The sequence below is a fragment of the Camelus dromedarius genome, chromosome 5 (assembly GCF_036321535.1).
Source record: "Camelus dromedarius isolate mCamDro1 chromosome 5, mCamDro1.pat, whole genome shotgun sequence".
Classification (NCBI taxonomy): domain Eukaryota; kingdom Metazoa; phylum Chordata; class Mammalia; order Artiodactyla; family Camelidae; genus Camelus; species Camelus dromedarius.
Window position 1 is genome coordinate 83,103,864 of NC_087440.1, and position 17,762 is coordinate 83,121,625.

A 17,762-nucleotide genomic window follows, 5' to 3' on the forward strand; every position below is an offset into this window, starting at 1 on the left:
CTTTTTTAAAGATCTGATGAACTATATCATCTAGCAAACTTTATTTTTATCACACTTTCAAATAACTACTGTAACCTCAAATGAATTTTAATCTTTCTCTAATCTGAATGCTACTAAAGACAGAAATCGTAGGCATAAATAACAATCAGCAGCACAAGAGAACATATTGAAAAGGATTACACAAAAGAGAGGTGCCAAATCTTTGGAGAGCTGGAGGAATTCATTCCACAAATCTATATAGGTAAAATTCTTTGCTTGAGACTCCAGAAGTTGAACATAAGCCCACGAGAGAAATCTATTCTTTAAATAAATTTGAGGTGTAGCGCTTCCAGTAATGGTAGAATAGCTTGTACAAAATAACCTTCCCATAGATGTCAATTATAAACTCTGGGGAAAATAGTAAAAACAACTGTTCAAGATACTAAACATTGACCAAAATCAAGAAGAAACTGGAGAGTCTATTCTTAAAAGATGGAAATTGCACTAAGTAAAATTCAGGTTTGTACAGCTTTTCACCTAAGCCTACTCCCCAGTCTGACACACGGTGCTTATAGCTCAAGGAGAAAGTGCAGTCTGACTAATTTGAGAAGTCATGGTAGAGATGGGGCTACCAGACAGCAAGAAGGTGAGGAGAGACCTTCCAGAAAGAAGGCAGCCACAAAGTGAGGACTGAGACTGACCATCATTTTTAAAATGGAGATCACTGGTAAACCTGATTGGCAGTTTTGATTAAAGGAAGACATCTATTAATCTACATCTGTAAATTTCTACTTTTGTCCTTGTTTCCTAGAATTAACCCTAGATAGTCCTGGTAATTTAATTTATTCTTTTAGTGCCAAGTTGGACTTTATTTGCTTTTTATTTTATGATTTTTCCATCTATCCATAGCTATTTTTTGTCTAAGCTATCCTTTCTGCTTTGATATCAAGAATATGCTGACCTCATAAAGTTAACTTTTTCTATTTTTTTTTTTCATATTGTGGAACAGCTTATATAGAATAGGAATTACATGTTCCTTGAAAGTTTGGTAGAATCTGCCGGTAAAATCATCTTGGCCTCTGCTTTTATTAGAGGCAATTCTTCAACTACTTTTACGTGGTTATTGTTCTATTCAGACTTATCCCTCTTTTGGAGTGAATTTCAACAATTTTCTTCTTAGAAAATCATTTATTTTATATAGATGTTCAAATGAATTGGCACAGTTATAAATGGATTGTCTTACTTATTTCTGAATCGCTTCTGAATTTGAAATTATATCCTTTTCGGCGTTCATGTTTTTATTCTTTGCTTGATCTAGCTTACTATAGGTTTGCCTACTTTAATATTCTTTTCAAGGAAAAATCTACTGGTTTCATTTTGTGTTTTGTTGTTGTCTCCATATTTATCAACTTCAACTTTAGCTTTAATTCCTACTTCTACTTCCCTTCGTGTTTGCTGCTAATTTTCTAGCTTCTTGAATTGAGTGCTAAGTTGTATTTATTTTCAGCCTTTACAGTTACAGTGGACATCCATTGCTTCTGCCTGCCTCCAGATATTTTCTCTTTACGTAGTAGGAAAAAGGAACACTCTTACCCAACTCTTACCCTAAAGGTAGGACTGACCTCAAACCTCAGCTCTAGGGGCAGCCTAGACATGTGAGCCAGGCCTAGACAATCAAAATACCAGAATCCCTGGCTGGGCTCAAAGGCACAGGGCAGGAAAAGTGTTTCAAGGTTTGTGTTTGATACTTTCAATGTTTTTAAATTAAGTTTCTAGTTAACAGAGTATACAAAACAGGGCATAGACCTACAGAGAGGATAAATTAACTACGCTGGTGAAACATAACTGACAATCCTCTGGATATTCAACCTATATTAACTAATGAGCTAAATAAGGAATAGCATCAAATGCAGAGACATCACAATTGGGTAAGAATCAAGAGACCGGCGGATTAAATTTCAAATGCCTAAATTTGAAACCCAATAAAGTAATTTTAAGCTACAAGGTAAGTGTTTAAGTTAAATAATAAAAGTAACTAAGATTTTTATCTCCATTGTAAGGAATACATACACACACACACACACACACACACATATAAATGGATCACTATGCTGTACACCAGAAATTAACACAACATTGTAAATCAACCACACTTCAGTAAAAAATACATATATAAAATCTCCATTGTAAGAACTGTAGGAAAAAACTATCTTTTACAAATACTTTCTGAAGATTCTTCTTTGAACCATTAACATACTTACTCAAAGCCAGGGGTGTCGATGAGCTTGGAAGGTACTGTGCCTCAAGAATTTGTACCTGAATTCTGCTATTTACCGCTTGAAAACAAGTCCCCAATTCAAGTTCTGCATGGCAAACCTGCATATTTAAAAAGCGTCATTTGTAATCAAGAATGAAGTTTTCGGATATTTCAAAAATACAAAAGTAAAGAGCTAAGGTTAGAAATTTTGAAAGCACTACCTTTTATTGACACGCAAAGCTAAGTGTCATAAAAGAAGGTTAAGATAAATGTCATAAATTCTGTCAATATGAGGTACTTATTCACTTTCATGGATTCTGATAATAAAAGTTACATGTACATACTGATCCCTAGAAATCAGGGAGACCAAAAGACAATTCAAATTAAAAATAAATTACATTCCTAAGCAGTTTTACTAGTGAAAATGTCAGTGAAATAAATACCAAAAAAAAGCACATTTTCAAAAGATTTAAATGTAGTTGTTTGAATTATTTTCTCAGAATATATGAAATGTGATTTTAAAAATGTTGTATATGGAAAGCATCATTATTTTTTCTATTGTAGAAATCAGAAGTGGTGCTCCCAAAATCAGAAGACAAAGGATTACTACAATGAATAGATTTCTGGGTTAAGAAGTGACTTACTATGCTAAATGGAAGTAAGCCAAAGATGAAAGTTGGCAAGAAGGAAGCTAGTGAAAGCGATGAGGCAGTAAATAAAGAAAAGGTCAAAGAAAACCTGAGGCAAACAATAAAATGAAGGAGGCTTAGAAAGGGGGAAAAGTTAAAATGTGCTCTTCAGTACTGCTGACTAACATCAGAAGAAAATTAATCATTTGTTTTACACAAGCCAACCTACTTACATGGATTCCAGGGTGCTTGAAGTGAAAAATAAAAAAGAGAAACAAAGTCTTCTAAACACAAAAGCATTACTGCTCACATGTTGAAAAGAGTGTAAGTATGGAATTAAAGAACATAATGTTAACAGATCTCACCAGGGCGCAGCATAGACAGTGCAGTCTTTGCTGGTATTGATTCCGACACAGCTGAAGAACAGCTGACTGACACTTCATGAAGAGGTTTATGCTGGATAATCACCCAGTATTCTCCAAAACTGGCTCACAGATCATTAAAAAAGAACCTTTCTACATCCATACCATAGACTGAACCTTGGGTATTTTCTTAATACATGATTCTGTGTTTTAAAATTGGTCATGCCGTAAGAAGTCAAAAGAGTGAAAAGTAAACCACCTAAAAGCATAAACTCAACTGCTGAGATTAGACTCCCTTTTGAAAAGTCCAAAATGATGATAAAAGTCGTCTATTTTGGCAATAAATGATGAATTCTAATAAATAGGTGAATGTACTGCTTTTGCTTTTAGTCAGAATAAGAATGGATTAATAAATCTTTTTACATGAACTAATTCAGTAGCCATATATAACACTTTGGCTGATTTTAAAAAAAAGCATCGCTGTCCTTAGCACTTAAAAAATACAGTTACTTATTGTTTACAAAACTCAAAGGAAACCATGGATAAAATTTTTTTTCACTAATTATTTTCAATATGGTTGTAAAGGTGGCAAAACTTCTCCAAGTGTTAAAGAGTTGTGGAGTTCACTCTCATAAATCAGAGCAGCATTTGGCAGTGGGTTTACCATTTCTTACTTTCCAAGGTTATTTCACAAATTCAATTTAGATTACAAGATATTAATTCAGATCATGAAAAACTATTCAAAGTGGTTTTCAATCTCAACCAAAAAATTAAAATTCCAATCAATGAGTAAGTGTATATACAGTGCATTTTTAATGAGCACAAAACTGTGGAATATAAAAATATGATCTCCATTTCTGAATAAGGTATCATTTTTTTAAAGAAAAGGAAACTTTTTTGGCCTTCCTAGAATTGCTGAAAGTGAAATGTTAAGCATAATTAAGAAATCTATGATCTGGTGATATGTGAGAATATCTTCTTAGGGGAAAAATACATGGCTGAAAAAAGATATTTTTACATATGGTATGGGGAAGTCATTCAGGCTTATACATGAGTTAACTTGAATTTTACGCTGACTAAAATAGCCTGTTTGTGGCCTATCATACATACATTGTACATGTGCTATTAAGGAAAAGGGTGCACTGATCATAAGTAAAGAATGTCCATACGTTAAAAATAAAGATTAAATGCCTCTCTTCCTGGGACGCCCATGTCGGTACTCATTCAATGATAATACTCCCTTCCCAGGTGCCAAGGCCATACTGACATACTGTGTGCAAGCTGATCTTTTTTTTATTATTATTATTTTGAAACCTTGAAGAAATATAACCCTGACTTGTTTGATGTTCTTTGTTTTCACAAGACATATAACTGTGCTGAAAACTATGCTTCTCTGGAATAGTTCCTCAGTTGTCTGAGGTTGTCTTCCAGCCTATAGTCCTAAGTTTGGCTCAAATAACTCTTTTCTATTTCTATTATAGACTGTTTGTTGATTATTTTCAGGGACATGGTAGAGTTAAGAGAGCTGGCTCTGGAATCAGAATGCCTCCATTCAAATCCTGATTCCCCAACTTCTGGATGCATGAACTCAGGCAAGTGCTTCGAGGTCTTGGTCTCCACAAGAGGAGCAAGCTCTAAGTCTTATGTGAGCATTACATCACTTAGGACCAAGTTAGTTATATGATAAGTTTCTTTAAATGTCAGCTATTTCTTCAGGCAAAATTTGTCTCTTCCACATTATTCAACACAGAAATGAGTTGTCAAGTAAATATTTACATTACTATTTGTTAAGGTCAAGAACTCTGTACTGAGGAAATTATTAGCTCTACATGAAAGTTCTGCTGTTCATGATGAAACAGCTGTCAGTGTGAAAGATGGATATGTAAGCCTGGCTCTTTCCATGTCACAATTAGAGTATCAATTCTCCACAACACAAGAAACAAAGCATATTATTCTTGCTTTTAGCCAATACTATGAAACATTCACACTCAGTAATCGAAATTCACTGGTTAAATATAATACAGCCTGAAAGCCCTTCTTTTAAGCCATCCATCTTTGTATCCATAGCACCTGGCATACAACAGAAAGATGAATGTTTGTAAGCCCTTTGATATGTAAAATATAATTTTGTAGAAACTTTGCCATAATGATTCATTCAGATTCTTCAAGGAAGATAAGATTATAACGTCTCAATTCTCAGACAATAACTTGGGGAGTTATCTTCTAATATACTCTACTAATCTTTAAAGTTTTAATCAATGAATTATCCATTTAAAATAGTAGATACGTGCCTTCTATAAAATATGGTTGCAGATTACTGTCTACTAAGCTAGTTTCAAAGATGTAAGTGACAAACTCCTGTCATAGTTACAAAACAAATTTGCTGTTTTTTAAGAGAAAATAATCTAATTTAGCATGCTTTCATTCATCATTTATTCTTTCGTATCAGCCTACATACAAATATTCAATGCAAAGAATAAGACAGGCCCTTACTAAGGGCACAGCAAAATATGAAGAAAACAGATGGAAGCTCAAGCCTTGTTTTGTTTTGTTTTAAAACAAGTAACTTAAATAATTCTAAGTTGTAATAAATGCTATAAAGAAAACATATTGGGTATAGAGACAGAAAACAATAAAATAACAAGATGTTTCAATTCTTCTTCATTATAGTAATCCTTTGTTCTTTATTTTTTAATCCCTAATTTCCCCTCAGTTCAGTGGTTCTCAAGCCAGGCTACACATTAGACCACCGGAGTAGCTTCTGAAAATTATAGACGCCTCTGGCTCACTCCGCTCAAAATTCTGATTTAATGGTTTAATTGTGGGCATTTTTTAAAGCTCCCCAGGTAATTCTAATGTGTAACCAGGTTAAGAACCACTATAAGTCACCTTAAATATTTGTAAAAGTAGGTAAAATATAAATCCTATGTAAATTTTAAATCATGTATAGGTTTGACCTTATAAATGGTTATGATTGATTTCTATATATGTTATTCTGACATAGAAACTACATAAAATTATCAGGAATTTCTAAACAACTTAAAAGAGTATTTAGCTAGGCTGACTGAAAGAAGCAAATATCAGGTCTCAAAAATCAATCAGCGCTACAGATGATCAAGTTCTTCACAAAATACACTAACTGTAAGATCCTCAGTTCTACCCAATTTATGGATAGATATAGAACTTACTCATGATTAAAACTTTCCTAATCTATTTCAAGGCAATCTCTGATTGAGTTTGGAGTTTATGATTCTTGCTTTTCCTAAGTTATCAGTTACTTAAAAAAAAAAAAAGCCAACCTAAAAATAATTATTTGAAATTATTCATACTTCGGGTTATTTTCCCCTGAAGTATGAAACATTAAACGTGTACTACAAAAAGGCAACCCTAAGATTATTTTCCAATAGAGAAAAAGGGTCTCCATTAGCATTTTATCCATTTTTTAAAAAATTATTCAACAATAACATTACTGCTACTTTTTTACATTATATTTATATTATTATCATTATTGCTCCCTGATCCTTTAACATATTCTGAGTGTTCAAGTTATACTCCGACAAACAAAAATTCATCCATTAAATAATTCTAAAAGTGTGAAATACTTTAACATTACATGTTATATCACTTACAGAAATTTTTGAAGGTGGTGATATATCCAAAGAGTAATCCATTTCCTGCGTGCTAAGAGTTCTGAGTGATAGTGAGCATTCGCCAATGGTTTTCTTCCTAGGGGTTTGGGTTTGAATCTTAAATACAAGTCTTACAGTTTGTAGACTTTGGAGTTTAATAGCAAATACAAAAGTTTCCATAAATTCAATAGTCTAAAATAAAAATCAAGAAAAACATAAAATATGAAAACAGAATAAAAAAGGGTCAATACAGAATAAACAAAAATAACTTTATAATCTAGGAAAGGCAAATTTAATATTTTTACAATAATGAAAGATATTTTTTAATGAAAATGAGAATGGCTATGACTTGTTTTCCCAGAATTTATTCTGGATACTGCCCTTCCTAATTTCACAATTCCTTTTAATTACTTAGTCAAGAATTCAGTCAATGTCAACAACAAGTTCACCAGAATATAACTTTTACCCTTTATGAAAATTAGATTTTTTCCATCTTTGGTTCCGGGGCATCATTCCTGCTATTTACCACAGATCTTCAATGGTTAACGAGAGTGCTTCAAGAATCTCCTGTGAGATCTCTCAGTACCCAAAATCTAACTTGTTCTCGTTAAAATACTTGAATTATTTCTCAATAATAAGAAAGATTCTTTGTCTAATGTTCTTCCCATCTAATTTGAGGTTCAATTTCTCCCTTAGTGAAAATGTTTGCTCCACTCTTTCCAATCTGAAAATCACTCTCTTTGATAAAGACAAAGAGAAATATGAGTTTAAATAAAGTTCTACCTTCTCTCATAATCTTCCACTCCAGGCAGCAAGTCAGTGTTCTCATGCCCAGACTATTTTCAAATGTTCTGTTACTTTTAATATTTTTAAAACATTGGCTTACCATGGGCTAACATCCTTGACACTAGACTATTTTTTTGCTTATAAACCTCCTTCTTTCCATCTTTTGTGCATCCTTTTGAAAAGAAGCTTTTTTTTTTTTTTTTTTTTTTTGCTTTTGAAAAGATGAACTGTCTGGGCAACTAACGTCAATATTTTAGATACTGTGCCCAAATGTTCACTTTTATTGTAATCACTTATGTCTGTGTAGACAGAATTGTGTTTCTGAGAGCTTCCCAACCATATGAGCTATCTTTTTCTTCCAGTCTCAAGCCATAGGATCACACTAATAATATAGTATACATAAAATGTTTAATTTTTAAACTCAGATGCAATGAGCTTACAAATGAAGCAAGTGTACTGGTTTACTTTGCATTTTGCCATAATAGGTGTCTCCTAAACAACTTGATAAATAATAAATTTTAAAAGATTTCATGCAAGATTTAATATGAGAACACTTTCCCATAATTTTCCTTAAGTTAACTTAGTCTTATTTGAAAGTCAAAAAGTGAAATTGTTTAATTCAGGAAGTACTCATCTGTGAATGTCAAAACTATAATCAGAGTTAAGATTTATTTACATCTAGACCGTCTACAACGCATATTTTTTCCTAATTATTTATATATCAGTTTTGGCTACTGCCTTTTCACTTATTAAGAACGTTTTTCCATATCCTTATAAACTTTCCCTAAATAATATTTTTCATGGCTGCCTAGTATTCTATCATATGGTGTTATGGTTTGAAATGTGTCCCCCAAATAAGATGTGTTGAAGTCCTAACCTCCAGTAACTCAGAATGTGGCCTTATTTGGAAATTGGGTCATTGAAGATGTAATTTGTGAAGTTAAGAAGAGGTTCAACTGGAGTAGGTAGACCCCTATAATGACTGGCATCCTTATAAGAAGATAGCCATGTGAAGACACAGACACACATTGAGAATGCTATGTGAAGATGAAAGCCAATGAGTAGAGTGAAGCCAAAGAATGCCAGGGACTGCTGGCCATCACCAGAGCTAGGAGAGAAGCCTGGAAGAGATGGAACAGATTCTCCCTCAGAGAAGGAACCAACATTGCTGACACCTTGATTTCAGGCTTCCTCCAAAACTGTGAGAGAGGAATATTTGTTGTTCTAAGCTACCCAGTTTGTGGTAGTTTGTTATAGTAATCATAGGAAACAAATACACATGGTATATCATGAGTTTTCTCAACCATTCCCCTATGGGAACCATTTAGATAGTTTCCAACCCTTCCCCTATGAACAAAACTGCTAAGAACACTTGATACATATTTTGTTTGCATTTTAGATTATTTCTACAAAACAGATTCCAAGTAGAAACACTGTGTTAAAAAGTATAAATACTTCAAGGTTTTAATGTGTATTGTCAAAATAATTTCTAGAAAGTTTTATGTGCTAGAGTGCTTGTAAAATTTTCCTAATTAAAATAAGAAAAAAAAAAAAAGAAAGAGAAAGCAATATGTAATTTAAATTTGTATATCTATAAATACTAGTGAGAGTAAATTTTTTCATGTTTATTAGCATTTGAATTACCTTATTTTTTAACCATTTTTATCGAAGTATAGTTAATTTACACTGCTGTGTTAGTTTCAGGTGTACAGCAAATTGATTCAGTTTTATGTTATGTGCGTGTATATATATACATACACATTATATATATACATATATGTATGTGTGTGTGTATTCTGTTTCAGATTCTTTTCCATTATAGGTTATTATAAGATAATGAATATAGTTCCCTATGCTATACAGTAGGTCTTTGTTGTTTATCTATTTTATATATGGTAGTGTACATATGTTAATCCCAAACTCCTAATTTATCCCTCCCCCCTCCTTCCCCCTTTATAAATTGCCTTATTTTTAAATGATATATTCTTGTAGAAGATATCTTTTATTTGAATGGAAAACTACTAACCTTTTACCCTTATCAGAAGATAAAAGTGAAGATATATTTAAATTAACGTGAAACTATAAAACCAAATTCAGGATCATTTGTCTTTCGGTTATAATAATTGAAAGTATTTAAAAGAAGATTGCAATCATGCAATTATTTCTCAAAGCCAAAGTAGGGTGGGAGGAGAGAAGATGAAAATATAGGCACTTACTTTCCTTATACACAAGGAGAGTAAATAGTTTTCTTAGATATTACTCATCTTCTATACATTTCAGTGATTAAGATTTTCTTTTTAAATATATTTCAATTTTGGACAATGAAATCACAAGTATTTTGAGGCCCAAAATTGTCTTTAAAAAAGCAAAGGGTGCATAATTTGTAGTTTCCCCAAAATAAAACACTTTCTTATTCCAATTCTTTATGTGAGTTAAAGTGACAAATAAGAGAAAAACATAAAAGATATTCAAACAAAAACACTTACATTCGAGCCTTCCTTGACTGAAGATTTGAAATGCACTGGTTTGGGAAATGTTAGTATTCCTTTTATAGAAATAGTAGGAGTATCTCCACAACTAGAGGGCCAACTTAAATCTCTGCACTAAAAAATTAAAAATACAGTTTGTTTTACACATAACACTAACAATATAAATATTTGATGTATTTCTTGAGTTATTAACTTAAATAAAAACTATAAAGTAAAGTTCAGTCTACTGAGACCTCTTATTTCATTTACATTAAAATAATTTGACATTTAATATTTTAGACATCATACCAATTTCCTTCTTGAGGTTAAAAACAAACATACTTCCATCATACCTATGGATTTATTTTCTTTAGATTCTTTATTAAATACTATGTTCTGCAAAATACTATACAACCCCTAAATCCCAAAGAAGGTACTGGCCCATTCCCCAGAAGAGAGCAACAGTACTTGTGTATAATTCACAGTATAAATATTCAATTTTGTAAGAAAAGTTGGTATTAACTATATTAACTTACCTGTAAAACTGTGATCCAGATTTGCTCAACTGAAGAATTATAAAACAATTTCACATTTAATCTCCCAAAATCTCTTTCATCTCCTGATAGAGTAATTGTATCTGAATTGTAAAAGGGCAAAGATGTTTGAGTTAGTATGCAATCCTTCCAACTCAACTGAGCTTTGATACAATCAAAAAACACGACTGAAAAGTGTTCATTATCTTTTAAAGTTGCCAATTTATTAAGACAAAAATCACACTTCAATGCTATTATTAAAGTGCTAGGGAATAGATATACTATAAAAAGTACATGACTTAAAAACTTAACCCAATTATAACCTGAGAGATTTAAGTTAAAACTAAGAAAAACTTTGCCAAATAACATTGATATGGCCCTAATATTGAATGCTTCTGGAAATCCCCTCATTAATATATTTTAAAACAGATGAAAGATACATAATTTAAAAGACATATTTGTACCTGAACACTAAAAAATGGACCATCTGATCTGAGTATTCGTATGCAGGTAACACTGCCATCATAGATATAATCATCTAGAGTTTTTTTTTTTTAAACCTTATCATAAATTCATTTAAATTACTATTAGGTAAAAATGATTCCCTTAAGAATATAAAAGTAAGATACTTTATTCCTTACCCAGGCTTCTGTTACTCCCTTGAGAATTTTTCCTTGAAGAAGAACTACTGGGCACACTGGACAATGAATCATGTCTCTACAAACAAAATTCTTCTTTAGTCAGATGTTGCAAATCAGACATTAAGGATTCTGAAACTTATTTCCCAATACCCACCACCCTAGCAAACTGAGTGCTATTCATTCTGAAGTGTTACTGGTCAGAATTTTCCACTTTTAGATAGTAAAGGGGGAAAAAGCTTTTTGTGTGTGTTATTAGGAAAATCTTAAATATCTTACTAGATAATATAAGGGAAAGCCTTTGCTGTTTTTGGTTTGGTTTTATAATAAGGAAGAAGAGATTATTGCTTATATTTCAAACTTGGAAGTACTAATGAAAATCAGAATATATTTGGAAGTATCCTGTTACCTAAAAATCTGTAAAGCAGCAGTTATCAAAGTGTGGGCCCTGGACCAGCAGTAGCAGTATCACCTGGGAACTTGTTAGAAATACAAACTCAGGTCCCTCCCAACACAGAGCTACTGAATCAAAAGCTCTGGTGGTGAGGCCTGGCAATCTGTATTTTAACGAGCTCTTCAAACAATTCTGATGCACATTAAAAAATTGGTGCTATAAAGAACTAATTCTGCAAAAACTTAACTGAAGACTATTAAGAATGCATATCCATTTTAATATATGTATATACATTCACATGGAAAAAAGTCCACAAGTATATATAACAATATTTTCATAGCACTTTTATTCTCAGTTATAGGGATAGAGGTGATTTATCTTTTTACCTTGCTTAATTCTATTTTCTAATTTTTAAATAATAATCACAAAACTCAACAGAAGAACTAATTTTTACTAACTAGGTAGTTACTTTCAATAAGGAAAGTTAAATCAATAAGGACTTTTAAATATACCATTTTAAATTCCAACTGTCTCAAGACTGCCTCAATGCATGCCAACTGAGAAGATTCATAAAAAAAAAAAAAAAGAAAAGAAAAGAAAAGAAAAATTATTGCAACTGAAGAGTTTCCTAAAATAATGCACATGGGAAATGCCAAGTGTTTATTCTTTAGATATTAGAATAAATATATCTACAAAAGATACATAACATGTTGTTCCTAAAATAATTCACACATTTCTGAATTTTTAGCTTGAAAATAAATTATTGCATATAATTAAATTTATATGAATAATTTACCTGGATGAACCGCTGAGATGAATTTGTAAGATCAAACATAGACTTGCTTAGCACCGGGGAATTGGGAAGTCTATTGGTCCTTAAATCACAAACTACAAAGGAACATTAAAAAATTACTTAATTTTATAGTAAAGTAGAAGAAACATTGGAATTCTACCTAATTACCATGAACTAAATCTTTATAGGAAACATATCATGAATATTATACATAAATCTGCTTAAGAGATAAAAGCCTTCTAATGAAGTTAAAAAAACTGCTTTTCAATTATTTTACTTTTGTTTGAAACAGAAATCAATACAAATCAAACAACATATCTTTCAGGAAAGATATCACATCAAATATCAAGCAGGAAAAATTCATTCCCTTTGCTTACATTATCCAATCCTTCATCCTGGAAGAATAATCTAAGAGGATGTATGTCCTCTGTGCTAAACGCAATTCAACTATTTAACGGTCATTTATTACATTAGAAAAATTAATATTGAATTCCATGAGCTGTTATATTTCTAGTCTCCCTCCTAAACTAAAACATACTTTAAAAATGGAATTCTGTATAAGACTTGTGTAGTCTAGCACAGTGCTGATATAAATATTTAAATAAGTACTTCTACTTTATTTTCAGTGCCTCACCCTGAATTCAGTGATTGAGATAATTATATTATCTAATAAGATAATTTTCACTGAAAAACACTGAAAATTTTGTGAATCAGATATATGTACAAGATCTATAACTGTTACAGTCTCAAACATTAAACTAAGAAAGTATTTAGGAATTTTCTTTTTTCTCTGTTTACGTTTTAATTTCATCATTTCTAAATTCACCATTTTCACTAAATAGAGTGAAAATAAATAGAGTGAGTAAATACCTATTGTAGAATTTATGAGTGGATAGATGTTATATAAAGTATATACAAAATCTAAAACTAAAATTTCTTTCAAAAAAGGACAAATAAAATGGAACTCGGAACTACCAATATATATAACTCATTAATCTTTCAATTTTTACATTAGCTATAATACCACAGAGAAGTTATGACGTTTACCACATCACTCTGAAGCCTGCTTCTCTCTTTATTTTTAAATTGTTTTTCATAAGAAGAATCATTACTTTCAGGATCTTAGATTTAATTTGATTTCTAAATTTGTTAAAGAAAAAGACAAAGAAGAAAAACAAATTTTTTCCATACCTGATCCATATAGTCTCGTTGCTTCTGAAGGAGGAGGAATGCGCCGACTCAAATCAGGTGACACGTGCTGATACATATAGAATGGGTTATATACATCATAGCTAGGTCCATGCTGGGATGAACTAGAAAGTTCTACCTTTCGATCTCCAAAAGATGCTCTGGCAGATCCTGAAAGCAAGCGTTTCTAAAGTTTTACAATACCCTTTACTTGGAGTCATTAGCCAAAAGCTGGTGCACCCAAGGCAAAGGAAAAAAAAACTGTCTCAGGTAATACTAAATCACATGCAATTGATATCTTAAAAAATCAGCACATGTTTACTGAGCTCTAACTGTGTGGAGTATTCTCCCAGGAATCAGCCATGAACCCCGCTCTCAAGACAGTCTAATAAATTTTTGGCATTCTTTGCCCCATAGACAATTCTATATTTTGTGACCTGAGTTTCCTTTTATTTTTCTACTTGCATAAAGAACATCTTTTAAGTAAAAAGATAATCATTTTTTGGGAGATGTACCCTTTTCACAAAGACAGAACATTTATAAAAATTGACTACATGCTGAGATACAAAGAGCAAGTCCCAATAAATTTGAAAGGATGGAAATCATACAGAGTATGTTCTATAACCACAGTGCAATAATGTCAGAAGTCAAATAACAAAAAGATGATTTAAAAATATTATATGTAAACAAGAAGAATCAAGAATAACCAAAAAAAAAAAAAAATTAAGAAGAACAAGATGGAAAGATTTGCTCTATTTGGTAGTAAGTGTAGAATATTAGCACAATAATAAGATCAATGGAACAGAATTGAAGGCCCAGAAAGAGACACCTATTTTGTGGACACTTGAATTATAATCAATGTGGCACTGCATAACAGTGGGGAAAGAATGGTTTTTCATTAAAACGTGATAAGACAACTGGACATTGATACAGAAAAAAACCCTTTTCAACCCAACCAAACATATTCAAAACATAAAGTCCATGTGGATTGTAGATCTAAATTAAAATGTTAAAGGCAAACCAGTAAAACTATATTTAAGTAAATTTATAAGAAAGTTCTCACAGCCTTTAAGCAGGAAAGCACTTCTTAAATGGAACACAGCATGAATCATAAAAACAATTTTAATAAACTTAACTACATTAAAATTGAAATTTTCCATTTGTCAGAAGACTAAGAGAGTAAAAAGGCAACCCACAGAGTAGGAGAAGATACGTGCAACAAATATTAACTGATAAAGGGCTCATATCCAGAATATATAAGGAACTTCCATAAATCAATAAGAAAAAGACAGGCAAACCCAAATATAAACTGGCTTAAGACTTAGCAGGTACTTCAGAAGAGAGGCTATCCAAATAGCCAAAAAATATGACCTGGTGATCAACCTCAATAATAATGAGGGAAATGCAAGTTAAAACTCCAATGAGATACCACTACACACTCAGAGAATGGTTAAAATTTAAAAGCCTAACAACAACAAGTGTTGACAAGAAAGTAGAGCAATCTGAACTATTATATTAAACTCTCTGGTGAGAATGTATAACATCAATACTGTGGAAAAGTTTGGCAATTTCTAATAAAGCTGAACATATTTATGCTCTATGACCCAACAATTTCATACGGGGACATACACATGACTGAAATGCTTGCATATGCGCACCAAGAGACAAGTACAGGAATGTTCATAAGCATCATTATCTGTAAGAGCCCAAAGTAAAAACAAATAATTAAATGTTCATCAACAGTAAAATAAACTGTAGTATATACTTACTACATAAAAATAATCTTACAGTATGCTATAAAGAAACACTACTGTATATCATGCCATTTAGAATACAAAAGAATACACATACTGAAAACTAACAACAATTTGAATGAAACTCACAAACACAACGTTGAATGAAAGAACCCATGACTAAAGAATATATATAGGTCAGAACAGAAAAAAATAAATAAATAAACCACAACATTCAGGGATATGTGCTTAAGTGGTAAAAAGTAAGAATAGCAAGAAAGTGATGATTGTAACAACTGAGATTCTGATTAGAGTGACTGAAAACGGGGAAGACGGAAGCTTTTGGTTTGCTGGTAATACTCTCTTTCTTTACCTGAGTGGTGACCATATATGTATTTTACTTTGTAATAAATCACTGAGTTGAATATTTCTATTTTGTTCCTTTTTTTCTATGTGTATTATACCTCATAATTTTAAATGGGTAAAGCAATAGACCAAATTCCTTTCAAAGTTAAGAATCACACTGGAAACAATATATAGACAAAGTTTTTTAAACGTTTAAATGATTATCATCTCTCAATTCTTTTTATCCCATTTGAAATAGAAACTACAGTATAAACTAATATTTTCTGAATTAAGGTAAACAATGAAACAGGTAGCTTCACACTGAGTTCAGAAAAGAACAATAAAATATGTGGTTATGAAGTGAGAGCTTATTCTCACACAATGGTTCAAATAACTATGTGTACAATCTAAACACTGTACATAGGCAGAGAGGTGCCACAAGGGAGGTCTGATGCCAGAGAGCCTTATAAGGAGTCTGTACACCTTATAAGCTAACACTTAAATCATTCAGACCATAAACACTGCTACAAAAGTCTGTTTATGGTAACAAGAGTAGCACTGTCAAGCGTAGTAGCATCAAAGATGACTCACTACCTTTATAGGTTATCCCTAAAAAAAGAATATTCTGATTTCATTTTTCCTTTACAAGTAAGCCACCAAAGAATTCCAATTTTCCCCTTAAACAACATACAGTGATATCATTTTTAAAGTTCAAGAGGAATTTCCCTCAATTTACAAAACCACAATCCTATAAAAACTAAATGTAAAGTAGCACAATTGCTTATACCTCTCAGAAGCCCAATTAGATATTTCAATATTTATTCAAAATGCATTCTCTTAATGGATAGGTAGGTAGATACGTGATAAAGGAAGCACAGTCAAATGTTAATAATACATTCTCTGTTATCAAAGCAGTAAGCTGCAACTGTAATCAGACCTATCAGCAAGTAAGGAATGGAACATAACAAATTTCAAATACCTGAGACGTAACTTTAGTTATTATTGATAGTCTTCTGCCCTATCTTCTTCTCAGAATCTCCATGTCAGCCAATCATTCACACATTCATATGTACATGCAACATACACATATTTGACTTCTATAATTAGATACTAAGAATACTTTCTTGACTTTAATGAAATAAAGTAATCTTCTCTCCAATTTGCTAAAAATCAGATGGTTTTACCACATATTCAGTGTGCCTATAACTTAGGTGTAAATCAATGTCTCACTTATTCAACTCAACAAGTACTGTTTCCTAGTGATACAATGAAAAAAAAAAAAAAAGAAAAATTATCATATATTGCCAGGTAGGTATTTCTTATTTATTTCCTGATAATGAAAATAATACATAAAATATCCTATATGTCTAAGAATAGAGAATTCATTAAATAAATTATAGTGCATCCATATGATTTAGTACCATGGAGCCATTAAAAAGCTCCATATATGATATGAATAAAACAGATTACAAGGCCATTTATATGCTTTAATTCCAATATTGTTAACAAGTACAAAAGAGAAAGATCAGTTGATCAGGGTATCCTGTGAGCCAGAACTTTTAAAAACTGTTTTTGAGAGACATTGCTTATATGTGCAAAACAATGTGGTAAGCCAGGCACAGGATTTATCTTTGTTTCTTAAAAAAAAAAAAAAAAAAAAAAATCATTCCTACCAGACCCAACTCTCTGGTAGATAGCAATAAACCCTAGACCAAAACCAAAACAAACAAACATACCCTGAAGGCATTGGAGAGTGAACAAAAGTAGTGAGGGTTCTGAACAGCACTTGACTCTGGGAAAAAAGGGAATGGCCACCTGTTTTTAATGACTTTTAGCTTGAGGGCTGGCCAAAATTGGCCCTGTGCATGATGGATAAAATTCCAATAGAAAATCTACAATCTTTCTGGCTTGAAGAACCAGAGGGCAGAATCAGAGCAACCAGAGCAGCTAGAAAGCAAGGTGGGAATCCTCAATGGGAGAAAACCCCAAAGTTTGTGATAAAAGTCTACTCAGATAACTGGCTGATCC

General features: G+C 31.9%; 1 protein-coding gene across 2 annotated transcripts in view; it reads right to left on the reverse strand.

Annotated features, from left to right (window-relative positions):
- The window catches only part of TC2N (tandem C2 domains, nuclear), a 37,194-nt gene that overhangs the window by 4,807 nt on the left and 14,625 nt on the right, over window positions 1-17,762 (reverse strand). For both annotated transcript variants that reach the window (XM_064486207.1, XM_031454202.2), the window contains exons 4-10: window positions 13,660-13,827; window positions 12,472-12,563; window positions 11,285-11,360; window positions 10,647-10,747; window positions 10,129-10,245; window positions 6,857-7,048; window positions 2,241-2,355 (exon numbers count right to left, since the gene is read on the reverse strand). In XM_064486207.1, coding sequence (XP_064342277.1) covers window positions 2,241-2,355; window positions 6,857-7,048; window positions 10,129-10,245; window positions 10,647-10,747; window positions 11,285-11,360; window positions 12,472-12,563; window positions 13,660-13,827 — 861 coding nt within the window. The remainder of the gene's footprint in view (window positions 1-2,240; window positions 2,356-6,856; window positions 7,049-10,128; window positions 10,246-10,646; window positions 10,748-11,284; window positions 11,361-12,471; window positions 12,564-13,659; window positions 13,828-17,762) is intronic.